At 37.3% G+C, this 19,725-nt stretch overlaps 1 protein-coding gene across 5 annotated transcripts in view; it reads left to right on the top strand.

The window, feature by feature from the left end:
• The window catches only part of arid1b (AT-rich interactive domain 1B), a 95,143-nt gene that overhangs the window by 42,337 nt on the left and 33,081 nt on the right, over positions 1-19,725 (top strand). For all 5 annotated transcript variants that reach the window (XM_016562560.1, XM_016562562.1, XM_016562563.1 and 2 more), the window contains 3 exons: positions 13,929-14,172; positions 16,420-16,509; positions 18,303-18,473. In XM_016562560.1, the coding sequence (XP_016418046.1) occupies positions 13,929-14,172; positions 16,420-16,509; positions 18,303-18,473 (505 nt within the window). The remainder of the gene's footprint in view (positions 1-13,928; positions 14,173-16,419; positions 16,510-18,302; positions 18,474-19,725) is intronic.

Below are 19,725 nucleotides of genomic sequence, written 5' to 3'. Positions count from 1 at the left end.
TGTCAAAGAAAGCGCCACTAAAGCTAAAATGCCAGTGGAAACATGCTCCATTTGTGACCTTCTTCAGACTGTCTGGGGAGATATAAAACCAACGGGCCATCATTCCTTGAACCCCAAACCCTAGCCACTCTCTCAAGCCAAGACCTTGACAAGGAATTAATTCAGCCAGCGAGACGCTGGAGCTTTGTCTCGCTGTAGCTTTACTCTGCGGACCTCTTGACTTTTGACAGGAAATGAAAGATTAATGTCTGCTTTTAACAAAGATCGGATTTGAGGAAGCTTTTGAATGTTAGTGTGCACACAGAAGCCCCCTTTCGTTGCAGTATTGAGTCTCAGAGCAGCCGAGTTGGAGCGCGCCATGCAGTTGAGGTGAAGTGTGCTCGCCTCCATCTCCGTTTTCTTTCATCCGTTTATTTCTGTATTGCTCTGGGGCAGAATTAAATGTGGCCTCTCAGGAATATGCATGTGCTTCAGATGACTATGATACAGTACTGTCGCTAAAATTCACAAAGCCCAAAATTGGTTTGAGTTGGCCCCTTCTCCCCTGAGCCCGATGAGTGGGGTCTGTCGTAGAGCAGTGGTTCCCAAACCTGTTTCTGAAGCGCCCCCAACAGTGTACATTTTGTATGCCTTCCTATTCAAACACTCTTTATTCAGGTCATCAGCTCGTTAGTAGAGACTCCAATTCCTGGAGTGGGTGTGTCAGATAAGGAGACATTGACAGTGTGCATTGTTTGGGGGGTTCAGTAACAGAGTTAGGAACCACTGCCATCTAGCTCCTTAATGGGCCCCTCTCAACACAGAGCCTGGATGTAACCATGTATAAAAACATTTAAAACTTATACATATTATTAAAAAAAACATGTCATGTCATAAAAATATCAAATTATCTGATGTTTTAATATATTTTTATATTATACAGTATTATATATATATAAATTATATAATATATTAAAATGTAATGTCTTCGTGATCTTAAAACATCATGAAGTGTGGAGACCCACACAATCATGAGGGTCTTCATGGTCATCTCAGTTATTTTATGTAATGTTTTCATGCACATTTGTTGTACCACAGGAATTTGTTGGTTGCACTACATGACTTGATTTGAACAAAAGTTTTTTTTTTTTTTTTTTGTATTTATTATAACAAATATGCTTTACTGTTTATTAGAAAATATTAGAAAAAAAAAGATTATGCCAGACTACTCTTGTTTTTCTTTTTTTTGTATAATAATAATAATATTTCTAGTCATTTTATGTATGAAGAATTGCATATTTTTGCGAAAAAATTAATGCATAGATGCAAACTCCTCACCTTTAGGTGACAACTCACTTTTTTCAGATCAAAATAGGTCACCTATGAGATTTGCTTAGATCCAATGAGAAAGTTTTTTTTTTTTTATCTTACAAGGGTAAATAAAGAACTGGGGCCGGTTGCAGACTGGTCATAAGTTTTTATATTCAGTTATGAAAAGTAGACTGTTCTTATTTGTATTGGAAAAGTAAGACTGATAACCACTTGGCAACTGCTAGTAGGTTTTGTATAGTATTTTCTTTACTCTTTACTAAACTATGCCTAAAAAGGGTAATATTTTATGTATTTGAGGTCTGACGTGGGAACAGTGTAGCGAGAGAGGGCAAACATTTAGCATTTTAGGTCAGCATTGCCGTCTAATCAGCCAATATGGTCTTAAATCTATTATATCTTCCAATCTTTTATAACATGGGATTTTGACCATATATATTAAATCTTGATTTTTGTAAAATGTTGCAACAAGATGTTAATTTTAAATTTTTTATTTATTTATTTTTTTGTGTGAAAAATTACAGTTTTGGACATATAAGGTAATAAAAAATATATTTTTAAATACCTTAAAGTAACTACAAATTAGCATGTAAAACAAATATCTTTTAAAAAAATTCCATGTGGACTCATGGCTCATGGACAGTCTGAAAGTTATCCATCATCTGTCCGATTGCAGACAGCTTTTTGTGTGAATAATTTAAATGCTCAAAAACATCCATAGGTCCACTATCGTCAATACATGCTCATGATCTATAGGGTATACTTTGAATGGCTTGTATGCACAACCATTCGCAACAACATGGAAAACGAAGTATACTCTGCCTATTAGAGCTCTTGACTCAAACCTAGAATACGGTTGTTATGTGTCTACAAGAGAAAACATATTTTGAAGACAGATGGTGCTTCCACCTTTGATTTGGGTGAAGAATGGAACATGTGCACCCCAGGATGTAGTTCATCAGCAGTGTCTCCCATCGCTAGACTCCCGGCAATTGTTACCAGACAGCAGACAATGCCCGCAGCTGGCATGATGCCACCTTCTACTGTGGAGGGTGGGATTGATCAGTGATTTTTTATTTTTTTTAATCTAAGAGCAAATGCAGTAACCCTAAAAAAACCCTCAGTGCCGTTCCAATTTAGCAATACAGACACCTTGTACAATTGTTGATAGCATTTTCACACACATGGTAAATTACCATTTAGATATCATGTGTGAACAGGACGTTTTCAAAAATACAGGTAAATCAGTTCTGTCAATTTTCCATTATGTGAAGTTATAACATTACCAGTAAACCTTCTGATGCTATGTATGAACAAAGCAGAAGATTAATTTATGAGGTCAGGATGGATGGAGATGACACAATTACTCTGCATTGTTACAGTAAGTTTTGCTGCTTTTTAATTTGTAATTTTTTTAATTTTTTTGTCTGACCGTTGCGACGCATTTCGCAGCTTCTTTTCTGTTCATCAGCTTTGCAGTTCTGCCTCACTCTTGGGCAGTTCTCATATTTTTTTACAAGCTAAAATACATTCTGTGTGATCATACTCTAACGCCTGTCACTCAGTAGTCAAAAAATTTTGTCAGATTGGACAGATAGTGAAAATGTTTGCAGATATTTAAAGGATTAGTTCACTCCAGAATTAAAATTTTCTCATAATTTACTCACCCCCATGTCATCCAAGATGTTCATGTCTTTTTTTCTTTAGTAAAAAAAAAAAACATTCCAGGACAAACGGGTTGAAGGTTTCAATGCAGATTCAAAGGGCTCTACACGTTCCCAGTTGCCGAGGAATACGGGTCTTATCTAGCGAAACGATCAGTCATTTTCCACAACCATAACCACAATCACTCATCTCACGCATTACATAGTCACATTGGAAAGGTACAGATTTTTTCCTAGTGGAAGAAATCTTTTAGGTTTGAAAAGATTTAAACATCCAGGATACGCACACAAACGAACCATTTTAAACAATAAACTGATACAAAGACATATAAATATGTGTCATTCAACATACAACAACTTTTGAATGGTCTTCCTTCTCCACTCTTGTGAACACTGGGTTGGTACTTCCGCCTACGCCACGTGTAACCTTTCCAACGTGACTATGTAATGCGTGAAGTCGTAGATGCACGTAGAAAGTCGTAGTCGTAGAAAATGACCGTTTCACTAGATAAGACCCTCTGCTAAAAAACATCTGTTTGGTTTTGATTATTATATATATCGCGCTGAAATCATGCGTTGAAATCAAGCGTCGGTCACTCGGCATGCGAGTACTAAACGTGAGTTCTCTTTCATGTCTTACTGCGCTTAAACTGTCAAATACACACAAGTTTATGAGTTACAAAAACACAGTCATTATATCTGTGAAGGTAAACAGCTGGGAAAGAAATCGCATGTTTATGTTAGACAACAGCGTAATATACAGTTGGCCTACCTATACTGTTGTCTACTTTGATAATATGACCAAACTAGGCCTGGGCGATAAAACGGTATCGATATTTATCGACGGTACTCCTTCATCGATAACGATAGAAAAAATGTTCGATATAGAGCACGATATAGGCACGTGCTATGAGTGACGCAGACGGCACACACAAACACGAACCTGAGTGCTGTGCCTACCTGTGATGAGGAGATTGTGAATAAAAATTAATATTAGTAAAAAAAAAAATACAAAATTGCATTTGAATGCAAAAATGGTACAGTCAAATGCCAGGTGTGCGTCAGGGAGCGTCATTAGTGGCGCGCGAGATGTGGTGATGATGATGTAAGTGACGTAGCCAAAAGTTTCCATAAGACTTATTTAATCTGCATATAACACATAAGAAAGGAGATACTTGTTTAAATTTTATTTTGTGTTTGACTGTTAAAACAAAAAACAATTGTTGTTTGTCTCAATAAATTGGGTAAATGAAAAACACAGTGGTTAAATTTAAATTTGCGCTTTGTTTTAAAAAAGGTTATAAAAAATGTCAATAATTATCGATACCGAACGATAAGAAACATTATATCATTGATACATTTTTTAGCTATATCGCCCAGCCCTAGACCAAACAATAAAATAAAAAAAGTAAATCACTCACTGCTCTTGACTGAATAACTTCTATAGCTTTAAATGGGTCATCGGATGTCAAATTCACTTTTACATGTTGTTTGAACTAAAATGTGTCTTGGCAGTGTGTGTACACATCCACCCTATAATGATAAAAATCCACCCAGAGGTTTTTTTTAAAAATCCTGATAAATCTAAACCCCTTTCTCATATCAAGGCATTCTCAGATTCTTGGCAGAATGACGTAGTTCTGCACAGGCCCCTCCCACGATTGTTGATTGACAGTGGCGTCAGTCTTTGGTTTTAGCACAGACCCACCCTGACTGAGCGGTCATCAGTCTGCGTTTAAATGCTCTAGCGTGAAGATAAACATGGCGGATTGCTCACTCAGTGCGGGGTCTCTTCTAACACGGAAGTGTCCGTCAACAGTTGTGGGCGGGGCTTGTAAAATGTGACATCATATTGTACAGATTCTGCAAAAGGCTTGTTCTGAGACACAGCTTATGATTTATGGGGATTAAAAAAAGGAGCGAGTGGATTTTTATCATTATAGGGTGTTTGTGTACACACTGCCAACACGCATGTAAAAGTGAATTTTGCATTATATGTTGCCTTTTAATGTGCGAAAGGGGCTAATCAAAATCCAAAAATGAAAAGTCTGTCTTCATTTATTTGCCCTTATATCGATTTTAAACCTATATGGCTAATTTTCTTCTGTGGAAGACAAGAGATTATATATTTTTTTTAATTATGTCCAAACAGTATTGGACTGATAGTCGATTGCCAGCCTGTTGTAATGCCTAGCCCAGTAGGGCAGCTGAAACAAGTGCAATTGCAATTCCAGTTTGTGCCAGTAGTGGAACAGAAATAAAATTGAAACGAAGGGGTGCAGTATGTTTAAAGCCCATTTCCTTAGCACAGAGCTCAGTGTGAAGTGCTGAAGCCCTGCGTGTGAGAGTGGAGCTCTCATACGTTCTGGGTGAGAAATGATGGCTGGGACGACTTTGACAGGCCACCTGCTGAGCGAGTCTGATCCGCCATAGACGTCTCCTATCACTGCTGTCAACTGAAGCACTGACATCAGCCACAACAGAAAGCCACTGTCACACTTCAGTGTTTAATGGGCTGTGAATGGGAGCTGCACACAGTGACGTATGTGTATATGTGATGGTAGCAATTTTACATGCTCTATCAGACAGCTTTTTGATGCTACCACTGACAAGATGAGATATGATGAGGTGACGGGAGATCTGACATCCTCTCTCTCACACAACTCTGTCAGTTCGGTTCCTCGTACAGACACACAGAGCATTTCTCATTATCACGCAGTGCGGATAAAGAAATCTTTTGTTGTCCATCCTTTTTTGTTGTTTCGTTTTATCTGTGTGTCTTAAAAGGGAGGCAGCTTCATTCATTTCTCCCTCTAAACACACACACACACAGATGCACACACTCTTGCTGTAATGATCTGACTGTCTCAGTCTCTACTCTCCTATTGATGTCCTTCATAGTTTTATAGACTTTTTTTGGATGTGCGTACTTTGACCCTTTCTTCATAGTTTTACCATTATGTGTTTGGGATGTGTCACCATGACTATTCGTCCAACAAACGACTAATAGATTAGTAAGTGTGACGTTTTTTTTTTGTTTTGATGTTTTTAGCAGTGGTGCTTTAATTAGCGTTTCGTCGGCGTGCTCTGCTTTAGATGTTAGACAGTTTGCACAGTTAAGCCCTCTTGGGAAAATTTGCATCTGTAAATTGCAACGCCCCTTTCATGCAGTCAGATATCTCTGGCCGTTGCATCCTATCTTTTGTTGTTTCTTGAGCATCCCACCAAGAGTGTTGCAGTTTTAGATGTTTTCAAGTAAAAAGTAGTTAAACCTTATTTTATTTATTTACTTTTAAGAAAAAAAGCGACTTGCATTCTCATCCTGTCTGGTTTTTTTATGCAACATGTCCTAGTATGTACGCACCCACTAAGAAACATGTACAATCTGGTCAGGTGAACCCAAAACCAGCCTAATTATTCAGGCTATCAATTAGGCAATTGGTCTCTTTCTTTGTTGATACAATATGTTGTATTGCACATCCCTATTATGTAATAAAGTAGATCTGGTCCAGAATGTTAATGGAGTCATGCAGTGTTCAGCCAGTGCCTTTGTTATTGTGTCATTAAACATGTCAAATGTTTGATTATACTGCAATGATTTGTTTAAAGAGGCTTTTTAAAGTAAACAGTGAATGAATTTCAACAGTGACCGCACACTTTTTCTTAGGCCTTGGTTCTGGGAGTATTTTCCCCATTCATTTTCTCCGTGAGGATTTCAAAACAATCAATAAAGAGTTGAACCCAACCAACCAGCTTCAAGATTAATCACAACATTACAACATTTCATTAGAAACAAAGGAAGACAAGAGCGCACAAAGGAACTAAACTATGTACCTAGTGTATGAGAGAATGAATGAAGTTCTTCTATACCATAAAGCATAAATAATGATTTTCACTTTTTATGCTTTTTTCGTTCCATACAAAATCATATCTTCCGTTGGATACTTTATATCCATGACCTCAAGTGATAAACATGTTCCATTGCTTGAAGATGACATATAAAGAAAAAAAGACAATGTTACCATTAGCTTTGATCTATTATCAAGTCATCTCCCAAATCAGTATTGGCTGAAAAAACTGTTAATGGATACTATTTTTAGGGCTGATTGTAAGTTCTACAAAATAATTTTTTTTTTACTGTTTTTAATGACCATTAATATATATTTTTTCAATTGTTGCAAATCAGTATTGGCTGAAAAAACTGTTAATGGATACTATTTTTAGGGCTGATTGTAAGTTCTACAAAAAAAAATAAAAAAATTAACTGTTTTTAATGACCATTAATATATATTTTTTAAGTTGTTGTAAATATATTGTAAAATTAACATTTCTCATTCTTTGTTTCTTTTATCTTATGTTTTGTAGGCTAACTGTTCAGAATATAGCTTAGCATAGCGCTAACCAGTTAGCGAGTAGTACTAGCTTAGCGCAAACCCTAAGATATGTAACTTAATACGTATTTATTTACCAAATTTATGACACCACAATTCCTGTTTACATGGTTCGAATAAATGCTGTTCTTTCAAACTTATTTTCCCCGCGAGAGCGGGAAGTTTATTGGGTCTAGCTTCCGGTGTCATTGGCTTCCAGCTATTTTTAACTGCACAAAACTGCTTGTTTTGCTGCTAGATATTGCAAACGAATGTGTCTTACCATATTATTTTAATGTATTATCTTAATTAGGAACACACTGGTTTGTAGTAACAAGAGTTTTACTGTTTACTGCACTTTGTTATTCTTCTCCTTATTTCACTATAGCGGCCAATGAACCGGAAATCTCGCACATTCACAGAAAGCAGGCTTACTTCCGATAGAAAAATAAGGTGAATTAATCAAAGAATGTATCACAGTTTGCACAAAAATTTTAAGCAGCATAACTGTTTTTCAATATTAATAATAAGAATGATTTCTGAAGGATCCTGTGACACTTAAGACTGGTATAATGGCTGCTGAAAATTCAGCTTTGCCATCATTAAGATTAAGTTACATGTTAAATTAATCAGATATTACTATATATATATATGTACAGTATTATTGTTTTTACTGTAGTTTTATCAAATAAATGCAGCCTTGGTGAGCAACCTAAACCTAAAATGGTAGTGTATCATCATGGAAGGTCTATCTTGAAAGGTTTAAACTTTATCAGTTAAAATCAATTTCACTATGGAGATTTTGAATGACCTTTTAATTTCCTGAACCCCCGCTGTTTTGCGCTGTTGGTGTGATCACACCCACTGTGGTTAAAGTCTTTGCCATTCACGCTTAGGCATGCGTCACTTGTTTTTTTCCAAGCACTGAGTAACTACAGAGCTCATCTACCAGCCTACCAGTTGTGTGAAATATAGACCTTTTTACATCAGAAGTCTAGAGCCTATCTGTGTCACGGTGATTTTTTAGTATGAAGACTTATTATTGTTGCCTTCTCCTGTCAGAAAGATACATATTTTTTCTTCCATCTCTCTTGCGGTTGCTTAATCCACCTCCACTCCCGGCTCCAGCACGCTCTCTGTGTCTGGGGAACGCTCTCGTCAAACCCAATATGTCAGCCTCTTTTCAGATTGTCAGGCATCACAACAGGGGAAGAGAATTCCTCCATCAGCGCATTATGTGTGTGTGTCGTGTGTACTCGTATTGCCTTACGGCCCCTCTCCCTCACAGATGTGCGACTATCTATTGTCTCTTCTTATGACTGGCTGGAGCACAAAAGCCCTTAAGTGCTCTAGCATCCATTTTTTTTGGATTTCTTCTTCTGGGGTTTCAACATCATCAGAAGACAAACATCATGGATGATTTCTGTGGCTTTTTTTTTTTTTTGCTATAAAATAAATAAAATCTTCCCATGATTAATTGAGTCTACACTATGCCCTGCCTGAAAGATGTTATCAACCAATTGTACCGACCTTATAATGTGGTACAGTCCACCATATGGTCTGACAAGCTTTTGCTTACAGTATGTCTAGGTTAGTCTTGTGTGTTTGGATAGATTTAAATGAAAATTGCAGGCATTATATTAGTTATTTTAAAAATATAATATAATATAATATAATGGCAGCAGCTATTTGCACTAAGTGAAAATAGCACATTTTCCTATTTGTAGATGCTATTTACACTGTGCAAATAGCTAGATTCTATTTACACTGTTAAATTAACAGGGTTTTCTGTTATTTATACTACTCATTGCAAATAGTGGCAATTATCTGCACCTCAGTATTGTAGTACATTATAAAACAGTATGCAATAGTAACGTATTGAGTGTAAATTATAATTTTAATTCAAATTATTAAACTGATGACACCTTATTGGGACAATAAAGCCCTCTCTACCCTATGTGATACTTTATTTTACAATTTTTTTTATTATTTACTTCATTTCTATTGAAAATAAATACCTTTCCAATGTGATATGAGATTTGAAAAGGGAGGGAAAAAAAGTTTGGCAGAAGGTAGATTCGAACTTGGGTCGATTGAGTCAAAAAGACTACGGCACACACTTTACCATCTACACCACGGTGCTGTTGTTTGACAATCATCTTTTGTAGTGTTGATCTCAATCACACGTTAGTGTAAATGACCTCTGCCAACAAGGATAAATAGACACTCCGATAATATAATATAATATAATATTTTTTTAATTATTATAATTAATTTATTTTTGGCCCTCCACTTCAACAAAGCCCTTAAATCCAGGTTTTGAATTCTGAGCTGTTTTAAAGAGACCAGGCTTCAGATGGCCACGCCTGGCTCCCCAATTATCCTCTCATAATTCCTCCATGTTTTAATTGGCTTGTACAGAGGCTGTCATGTGAAATGATGAAGGATGAGCGTTGGGTGGGCTGCATTACTCAATCTCACCAATCAGAAGAGAGGGACGCTGCATTCATTTTTTTTTTTTCTCTGTCTTCTCTCCTCTGCTGAGATTTGGAGGGTGAGAGATGGAAAGAGAGGAACTTTGAATGGCCAATGAGCCTGAATAATTGCGTTCATCAATTAAAGAAGCTAGAGACTTAACGAATATAACTAATTATGGACATAAATCAAGCAAGCTCCAGCCTCTACTAATTTGTACAAGGTTGAAGTGGTTTGACTTCTACCACTAGGAGTTTTGCAAGAAAAGCTTGCAGAGATGAATACAACATGCCACCAAAATTAAAACAACTGAAGTTATTCATCCTAAAGTTTGAGATCACCCAAAAAATTCTGTCATCATTTACTTGTCTTTCCAAACCCAAATGACTTACTTTCTTCTGTGGAAACATTTTTAAAGAATGTTCTCGAAGCTCTTTTCCACAAAGCTCCAAAAATAGCAAAGTGTCATAAAATAAAAGTGGTCCATATGACTTCTGAAGCCATTCGTTAGATTTTTGTGAAGGAAAGATAGTAGTTCAAGCTTTATTCACAAAAAAGCCACATTTTTCAAATCTCATTGACGTCTAATTATAATCAAATATCACATCAGTGATGTGAGTGTATTCTACAGTGGTTTATAACCAATCATGATGTGTCATATTTAAATATGAGCATATTTACAGTACTCCTGTTGAGAGTGGTGTAAAAGACAACTACAAATTTTCTCCATATTGCTTGAGATGAGACATTTTTCATGGCCAATTTCATTTTTTTTTTCAGCAAATTGGCTGATTTATTTATTTTTTCTTCAATCAAATTTATTTGTTGTTTATTGGCTCTATAACACGCAAACTAGCCTTAAAATATTTGTAGCCATTTGAAATTAGAAGCAACCACTGCATTTTAATTAGAGCCCGACCGATATGGGTTTTTTGGGGGGCCGATGCCGATACCGATATTAGTCAGTAAAAAAGACTGATACTGATATATCGGCTGATATTCTTTAGCGTTAAATCACCATTCAACAGACTCAAGCCACTCAAGCCGTCTATTGGACTGCAGAAAGATAGTAACTTTTCAATCTGCTACGTTACTGACTGTACTGACAAACTATGCTGACACCGTGTCTGCGCCACAACAGGACGCGACAAAGCGACCGTTGAAAATCATTTGAACTTCTGTCAGCACGTCATAAATAGAACGAGGCATCAGTTTACTGCATCCAGTGCAGACAACATCACTGATTATAATGGGTTCTATTCTACACTGGACGTGAGCGGCGCGACAAAATACAATAGAATTCTATTGTATTTTGTCGTGCCATGCGATGTGATGTGACCAATGTGATAAGCATGAGTTCTGGGCTGCGGCGCGGCCGGAATAAACACCAGCACTGACTGAGTGGCCGCGATCAGCTCCGGTGGCCGTATTTAACAATTTAACAATAAACTTTATTATTCAAAATGAGTCTGACATCCGTGCACTTAACAGTAAACTTCACTTCACTTATTATAAATAACTTAAATAAAATAAATAGAACAAAATATATATAACTTGAATGAAGAAATTAAACAAGGTAACTGTGTAGGGCAAGCAAGCTACTGCCAAACCAACAGGGGCAGGTTTATGCAGGAAGCACAGCTTTTCCAAATGTAAACATCTAAAATGAATAAATAATAATAATTAAAAAAAATTTTTCACAAACTCTGTGTTGTGTATTTTCTTGTAATCAAATGAACATGTAGAACATTCGTATTTAAATCTTATTTTTGCAGTTTAATATTCACAGACACAGTCTACTTTTCAATCTGCTACGTTACTGACTGTACTGACAAACTATGCTGACGCACCATGTCTGTGCCGCAACAGGACGCGACAAAGCGACTGTTGAAAATCATTTGAACTTTGTGTCAGCACGTCATAAATAGAACGAGGCATCAGTTTACTGCATCCAGTGTAGACAACATCCAAATTTGGTGCGGATTCGCCACGCCGTTACGGAGATATGGCCGTTCAAAGTTTCAATGGTTTTCCATAGACTTAAGCTTTAAAGCGTTTCATCCAGGTCGCCAGTAGCAAACAATGGAGCGCGCTCTGCTGGACAAACTAAGTAATTACACCATTACAGCATTTAATCTGCGTTATATGTTCTGTAAAAAAAAAATTTAATATCGGCTGCATATTCGCCGATACCGATATATCGGCGACAGGCTCATATCGGCCGATAATATCGGCTAAACGATATATCGGTCGGCCACTAATTTTAATCACAATCCAAAAAAAAGGCTACATACATATAGCATAAGCAGTATGTTTTTTTATTTTGATTTGTTTTTTTATTTGAATTAGATCAACTTTTCTGAATTCCCTTGTGATCAGTGATAAATCCGTATAACCATAAAATATTTTATATCAAATATTTCGAGCAACAGTGAGCTGCTCTGTTTACTACAGTATTTTCTCCTCTTTGTGTCCGTCTTCAGCGTCTCTGGCCTCTGTTAATGTCCTGTTTACAGACTTTGTAATATTTACACACAAATGACATTTTGGGAAATGATTGCAATGCAGTTTTTGTGCAATTCCAGAATAGAGATTGGCCAAAATAAAACTAAAAACCAGCCAGCTGCCGATCGTGTGTTTAGAGCAAAAACTGTCTGGTTCTGATTTATAGCCGGTCGACCGGTGCATCTCTACTTGAAGGGTTAGTTCACCCAAAAATGAAAATTAGCCCATGTTTTACTCACCCTCAAAGCATCCTAGGTGTATATGACTTTCTTCTTTCAGACGAATCCAACCGGAGTTATATTCAAATTTTTCCTTGCTCTTCCAAGCTTTAGAATGGGAGTAGGCTGGTGTTTTTGTTCAACAGTCCAAAAGTAGTCAAATAAAGCGCATCCATCCATAATAAAACGTGCTTCACACGGCTCCGGGGGGTGAATAAAGTGTGAATCCATGCATGTTTGTAAGAAAAATATCCATATTTAAAATGTTATACATACTTTTTTCTCACTTCTGCTGACTGTCATGCAAGCCGTTCCGGGCGGATGACGTAGGACGTTTGCGGGAGTAAAACATGGGCTAATTTTCATTTACAGTTCATAAGTCATTTGGACTAGTGATGATCTGTTGTTGGAGCTCAACAGCCCCTGATCACGATGAAATAGAGCAGCTTAAACATCTGCTTTTTGATGGTCATGACTGAATAATGACTCATCATTCACTCATGACCATCAAAAAAGAGATGTCATCATTGATGGTGACATTTTAGGTGAGCTATCTTTTTAAAAGTACTGAAATTCAGTGAGACTGAAGATGTTGGCGCTCTCTGTCCCCACACAGTGAACTTCTTATGAAATGTGAACTGTGACCATCCTCTTTTTTGAGTCATCTGGAAAAAGAATCCACGATAACATTAACAAGCTGTCTAGCGTAACTGGAAAAGCCGAGACTTTCCAGCGGAGAAAGTTACTGCTGGAAGTTGTTGACCCACAGTCTTCACGACACTCCGTCATCGAGGCCGATATGTGGTATTGCATAAAGCTGAGCATATGTTCCTCTTCATCCTCAACTAGGTCATCACCATTAAGCCTGCAACGTGAAGTTAGTTTCTTCTGAAGACCGCCTGAGTTTCCATCACAATCATTCATTGCGCTCCATACTGGAACCACTGGCTCATGTGTCATGGAATTTAAGGCCTCATTGGAAAGTTTTGTTCCATAGTCTTCCAGCACAATTGGCTGTAAAATGTAATACACGGCAAAGGAAATCGGTTTTATTTTTCCCGTATTTGGCATAGTGCTTATTATTAGTTACAAAAATTTGGTAGTACTTCTGATGGCCTGTCTTCCAGTATCATCAGTGTTGCTTTTGTGCCCATGGGGAATAACAGGACTTTCCAGGTTTGCTGCTTCAGAACTGCTTTTATCCGTTGATTTGCTTTCTTCCAAATAAGATGTGACATCAAGTCCATTAACAAATATGCTTTATATTACCTACTTCCAAAATATGTTCTTATGTATAGCCTGCTGTGCTGCTTGGCTCTTTTGGAGTCTTGAAAAATTTGATAATGGCTCAATCTTCAACTCACGTTTCTTTTGTTTGTGTACTTCAGGATCTGTCTGGCTCTATAGACGACCTCCCCACCGGAACAGAGGCGGGTCTCAGTTCGGCCGTCAGCGCTTCGGGTTCCACCAGTAGCCAGGGAGAACAGAGTAACCCCGCCCAGTCACCCTTCTCGCCCCACGCCTCGCCCCGGGTCCCCAGCATGCGCAGCGGGCCCTCGCCCTCGCCGGTTGGATCACCTGTGGGTTCCAGCCAATCACGATCTGGGCCCATATCACCTGCCAGTGGGCCAGGTAAAAGATTCTGTGTGAGATATAATTTTTTGATTTATTTTTTCAATGAGAAATTGAATATATATGTGCTGTTTCAAGTTTTGTTTTTATTTTGCTTAAAGGTACAATATGTAAGTTTTCACCGCTAGAGGGCGCGTATTCAAAACAAACAAAGAAACAAAGGCATAGTTTGATGATGCCGTGACTGAGTGTGGAATCATGGGAGTTGTCGTCTTCATCCCCACAGCCGACGCAATCCGATGGGACTCGGGCAGAAATCATGTTCATGGATGAGCTAATGTATTAAAGATTTATTAACGTCGTAGTATGAAGCAGAGTGAGGTGGAAAGCTGCCGAAGCGAAACGAGGCCGCTGAAGCAATTGCTAATGAGAGACGAGCGTGACACACGGCTCGAAAAGCGAGGGGTTATGACGTCATTGGCAGGCGATGCAATGACACTATAGACACGGTCCGTGTCACTAGTTAAAATTGCTTATTTCTCTGGATTTAAACATTCTTCGAAACATTTGGGATAATGTAAGTACACAAGTCTGCTAAATATGTAACACTGTTCTAGTGGTTTCTGGATATTTTAATAAAAATTTTTAAAAACCTTTAATTTATTTTTATAATTTGAAATACTATTTATGCAATTATTTTGAATTGTATAAGATTATTCTGTAGTAGGGATGGGAATTTTCAGGAATATTTATAATATCCATTAAAATTAGACATAGAACGTCAAATTGATCAGTCTCCAATCAATAATTTAAAGGGGTCATATGATGTTGCTAAAAAGAACATTATTTTGTGTATTTGGTGTAATGAAATGTGTTTATGCAGTTTAAGGTTAAAAAAACACATTATTTAATATAACAAAGAGTGAAAAATTTAAGGGGTTCTGAATACTTTCCGTACCCACTGTATATATATAATCTGTATGACCAAATCGTTTTACATTACATTCATTAATCAAAATAAAAAATAAATAATATATATAATATAAGAAAATAAATAATTATTATTTTCTCCATATCAGTTATTGTACATGTTTGGGTTTGCTAACATTTCTTCTGTTAAGTCTGCTGAAATTTAGCTGCTAAAAACATTTTAAATACAGACTGAAATTCTCTCTAACTAGGCACATATTCTTGATTTTCTGTTGTCAATATTTTTGGGGAAAAAAAAGATTATTATTCTTATGCTAACTTTGACGTACCCATTAGCTACAGCCGTCACATATATGTCATTTAATGGTGCCACCGTGGAGCAGTCGGAGGCTGAGGTGTTTGAGCTCCAGACAGCAGTGGCTCAGCGGCAGGATTCTAGCTGACTTTAAAACAAGTCACTCCATCATTAAAATAGTTTTGAACGTCTGTTAGCAGTTTGGAGTCACTTTGACACAATTACTGTCCTGCTGTGTGCTGCATTGTTAGCCAGGCTTCTTTGATAGCCGGGCAGCAGAGGGCTTTGTGCAGCTGAAACTGCTGTTTTTCCTTTCCGTTCTGAATGTCACTAACAAGGTCCACAGGAGAGCGTTTACCCTGCTGCACACAAAACTGCCTCATCCCTACTGGGAGCACCGACGGCTATTAGCCGCATACAGGGCTGACCCTGACATGTGATCTGTGTGCCATTACTGGAGAATGAATATCTCCGCTTTTACAAATATACACATTCTGTACATACAATCACACAAAGTTGCCCCTGGGAGAGAAACAATGAGCCTTAAACACCTCCCATGGGACGTGTGGTTAGATATTCTGCCCTCTAGGCTAATTTGTCTGATATTTATCGTGAAATGTAGCTCTTGTATGAGACCATTAACTGCGTTTGTGGTTTTGTGCATGTGCACTGCAAAAATATCTTTTTTATAATCAGTATTTTTGTCTTGCTTCCCAGTAAAATATCTAAACATCCTTAAAACAAGATAAAGATGATACGATTATTTTTCAGAGAATATGAGTTGCATTGTTTTTATTTTTTTTAGACATACAATGTAACAATTACAATATAGTTTATATAATTAAATAATAAATAAATAAACAAATATTATTCATCCATTTACAGATATAAATAATATATAAAATAAATAATATGTAATTAAATAAATAAAAAACATTAAAAACAGAATCTGAAAACAACTCTTAGGATCCTCAGAATTAGATTTTTTACTGGTAAACAAAAATACTGATCAAAAAAATAATGTTTGTACAGTGAAAGACTGTGGGTTTGTGCACACTTGTACATGTTTTTCCCACACACAGGTACACAGATGGCCCCTCAGACCCCAGGGAACGTTCCAGACGTGGGCTCACATTCCACTCACAGTCAGTCGCCCATGTCTCAGGAGAGAGGTAAGCTGATTTCCCGCAGTAACATTATGGCTCACACTGCCTCTATTTACAGCTATCAGGAAAAGGAGAGTTTTAGTGAACATCCGACAGCTGTATTTTTCATCTATCCCATGCAGTGTACTGCACGTCAGCTCTTGTTCGTTTTCCAGCAATTCCGGAGTCACTTCAGATGAATGAACTCAATTATATGTGTATTAACACATGTTATGTATTCCACTAGCAGTGTGATGCTGCAGAACCATTTTCCATGAGCAAACCAAAACTATTAAAACATTTTGTAATTATCAGCTATTTCACCGTTGCAAGTGTGATCACAATTAGGTTTACATACTCCAGAAGGGTAACATGAAATCACAGCCTTACGTTATTTACATTCTGAATACACATTTCTAGTCTAACTGTGCACAATTTATCACTGCACCTTGTTGCATAGAAAATCTTTGTAGCCTTCCGTCAAAATGTAAATGTAGAATGATCCACTTCTGAAACACACTCAGTGTGTGCATTAAATGTTAACCGACAGATAACAGCAATGATAACAATGATAACCTTTTTTCTTTAAACTGACAGAGTTAACCAGTTATTGAATCATCCACACAATGGTACAATTAATAAACATACACACACACACACACACACACACACATACTGTATATATATGTATGTATGTATATATATAAATTAATTCAGTTTTTTTTTCTGTACTGGTAAATGAGAGCGGTTTCGAAATGGCATTTTGAACATTAATTATTAATATATGTTTATATATTAACTGGGATTGCCTCATATATTGTATGATAGCATACTTTGTATGGGTAATCAATTCATTCTGAAAAACATACAGTGGTGTGAAAAAGTGTTGCCCCCCTTCCTGATTTCTTATTTTTTTGCATGTTTGTCACACTTTAATGTTTCAGATCATCAAACAAATTTAAATATTAGTAAAAGATAAGCGGTTTTCGTCTTGGAACTCTGCCATGCAGACCATTTTTGCCCAGTCTCTTTCTTATGGTGGAGTCATGAACACTGACCTTGACTGAGGCAAGTGAGGCCTGCAGTTCTTTGGATGTTGTTGTGGGGTCTTTTGTGACCTCTTGGATGAGTCGTCGCTGTGCTCTTGGGGTAATTTTGGTCGGCCGGCCACTCCTGGGAAGGTTCTCCACTGTTCCATGTTTTTGCCATTTGTGAATAATGGCTCTCACTGTGGTTCACTGGAGTCCCAAAGCTTTAGAAATGGCAAAAAAATTCCAGACTGATAGTTCTCAATTACTTTCTTTCTCATTTGTTTCTGAATTTCTTTGGATCTCGGCATGATGTCTAGCTTTTGAGGATATTTTGGTCTACTTCACTTTGTCAGGCAGGTCCTATTTAAGAGATTTCTTGATTGCGAACAGGTGTGGCACTAATCACAATTTTAACACTTCTTCACACAGAGGGCCATGTAGTTTTGGATTTTGTTTTCCCTTAATAATAAAAACCTTCATTTAAAAACTGCATGTTGTGTTTACTTGTGTTATCTTTGACTAATATTTAAATTTGTTTGATGATCTGAAACATTAAAGTGTGACAAACATGCAAAAAAATAAGAAATCAGGAAGGGGGCCAACACTTTTTCACACCACTGTATATACAGAATACACTGAATAATACTGAAAAATACTCAATAGTTTACACAATAGACAATATACACAATAGTATGAATTTCAGCACTAAACCTTACATCACCCTTTAACCAATTACCTCCTGTAACCATTACCTGGTTGTTATGGGTAATCTCTTTTTTTACTTTTTAGGATTTGCACCTAACATGCAGAGCAATGCACCTGGTCCCCAGTTTGTAGGCCAGCAGCCTGGACCTTCTATGTCTCCACACTCCTGTCCCACTGGCCCTGTGCACCATAGTGTGGGCTCCTATCAGCTGGGCCCCTCTTATGGGCCTCAGAGTGGCCAGTATGGTCCTTCAGGTAACACACGTATGGGCTTACATTTCTGCCACAATTCTGCGCGCGAAAGATCATATTTTGAGCGCACGATCTGAGTTTTGTGGAGAAAATGTTCGTTTCGCAAAGAAAAAAGTCTTTCGAGCGCACGGAAATCAATTTTAAATTTTAAATACATTTAAAGGCACAAAACTCAGATCGCGCGCGTGCAAAATGCACTTTTGTGCGCTAAAAAAATGATCTTTCGCGCGCAGAATTGTGGCAGAAATGTAAGCCCATACACACGCACATCCCAAGCTCTTCTGCATGAAAACATTTGACATTTTTATGTAAGGATTTTCTTCTATTTGTCTTGTGGGAATTTTTTATGCTCCAAATTGTTATAACAAAACACTATAGACCCCTCACTCATTCTTGAGTCGTTCCAAACCATTTTGCCTTAAGGCCCATTCACACCGTGGATGATAACTATAACGATAAAAAAAAAGTTTTTATGTTGACAAAACTATAACCACACAGGGGAAGGATATTGTTGTAATCAGTTTCAGAACATTGTTTTCCAGCTGAAGAACGATAAAAACATTGACAGCCAATGAGAATCCACCCAACACTAAGAAGCTTGAGCATTTAAAGCGACAGACAACAAAACTGAATGCACACTTATAATAAACGGAATGTTATTGTCTGTTGGTGTGGATGCTAATATTATTATTGTTGTAGTTTAATGATAATTATATAGTTATATGTTTATAGTTGTTCTTGGTGTGAATGGACACAAAAATACATTTTAAGAATGCTGCTCTTTGGTGACAAGGGGCTGCTGTCATGATCAAAAAAGAACAAAAAAGCACCATAAAAATAGTGGACCATACGTCTTGTGCAAGTCGAGTCACCTTTATTTCTATAGCGCTTTATACAATACAGATTGTGACAAAGTAGCTTGGAACTTCATTAAAAATAAAGTTTATCATTTGGTTTCTGCATAGACCTGCTCTTGCCGCTCTTGCCATTTTTACCTACTATGTGCGTGAAACGGTGGGCGGGGCTAAACAGGCAGTGATGTAGAATCTGTCGTTTGGCAGACTGGCTTCAATAAAGTCTAACAAGCAAGTTATGAGCTCTGAAACTTACAGGATGTTTTTATAGCACAATAAACTCTTATATATCAAAAGATGAAGGGAATTTTGATCTCTCAGTTCATGACCCCTTTAAAGGATGGGTCTTTAATCTAGATTGAAACTGACTGAGTGTCTGCCTCCTGAACAGTGTGAGTTTG

Source organism: Sinocyclocheilus rhinocerous, unplaced genomic scaffold (genome assembly GCF_001515625.1).
Source record: "Sinocyclocheilus rhinocerous isolate Xijiao unplaced genomic scaffold, SAMN03320098_v1.1 scaffold769, whole genome shotgun sequence".
In the NCBI taxonomy this organism is placed as follows: domain Eukaryota; kingdom Metazoa; phylum Chordata; class Actinopteri; order Cypriniformes; family Cyprinidae; genus Sinocyclocheilus; species Sinocyclocheilus rhinocerous.
The sequence above is the reverse complement of the archived record's forward strand: the minus strand, read 5'-3'. Positions and strand labels throughout refer to the sequence as shown.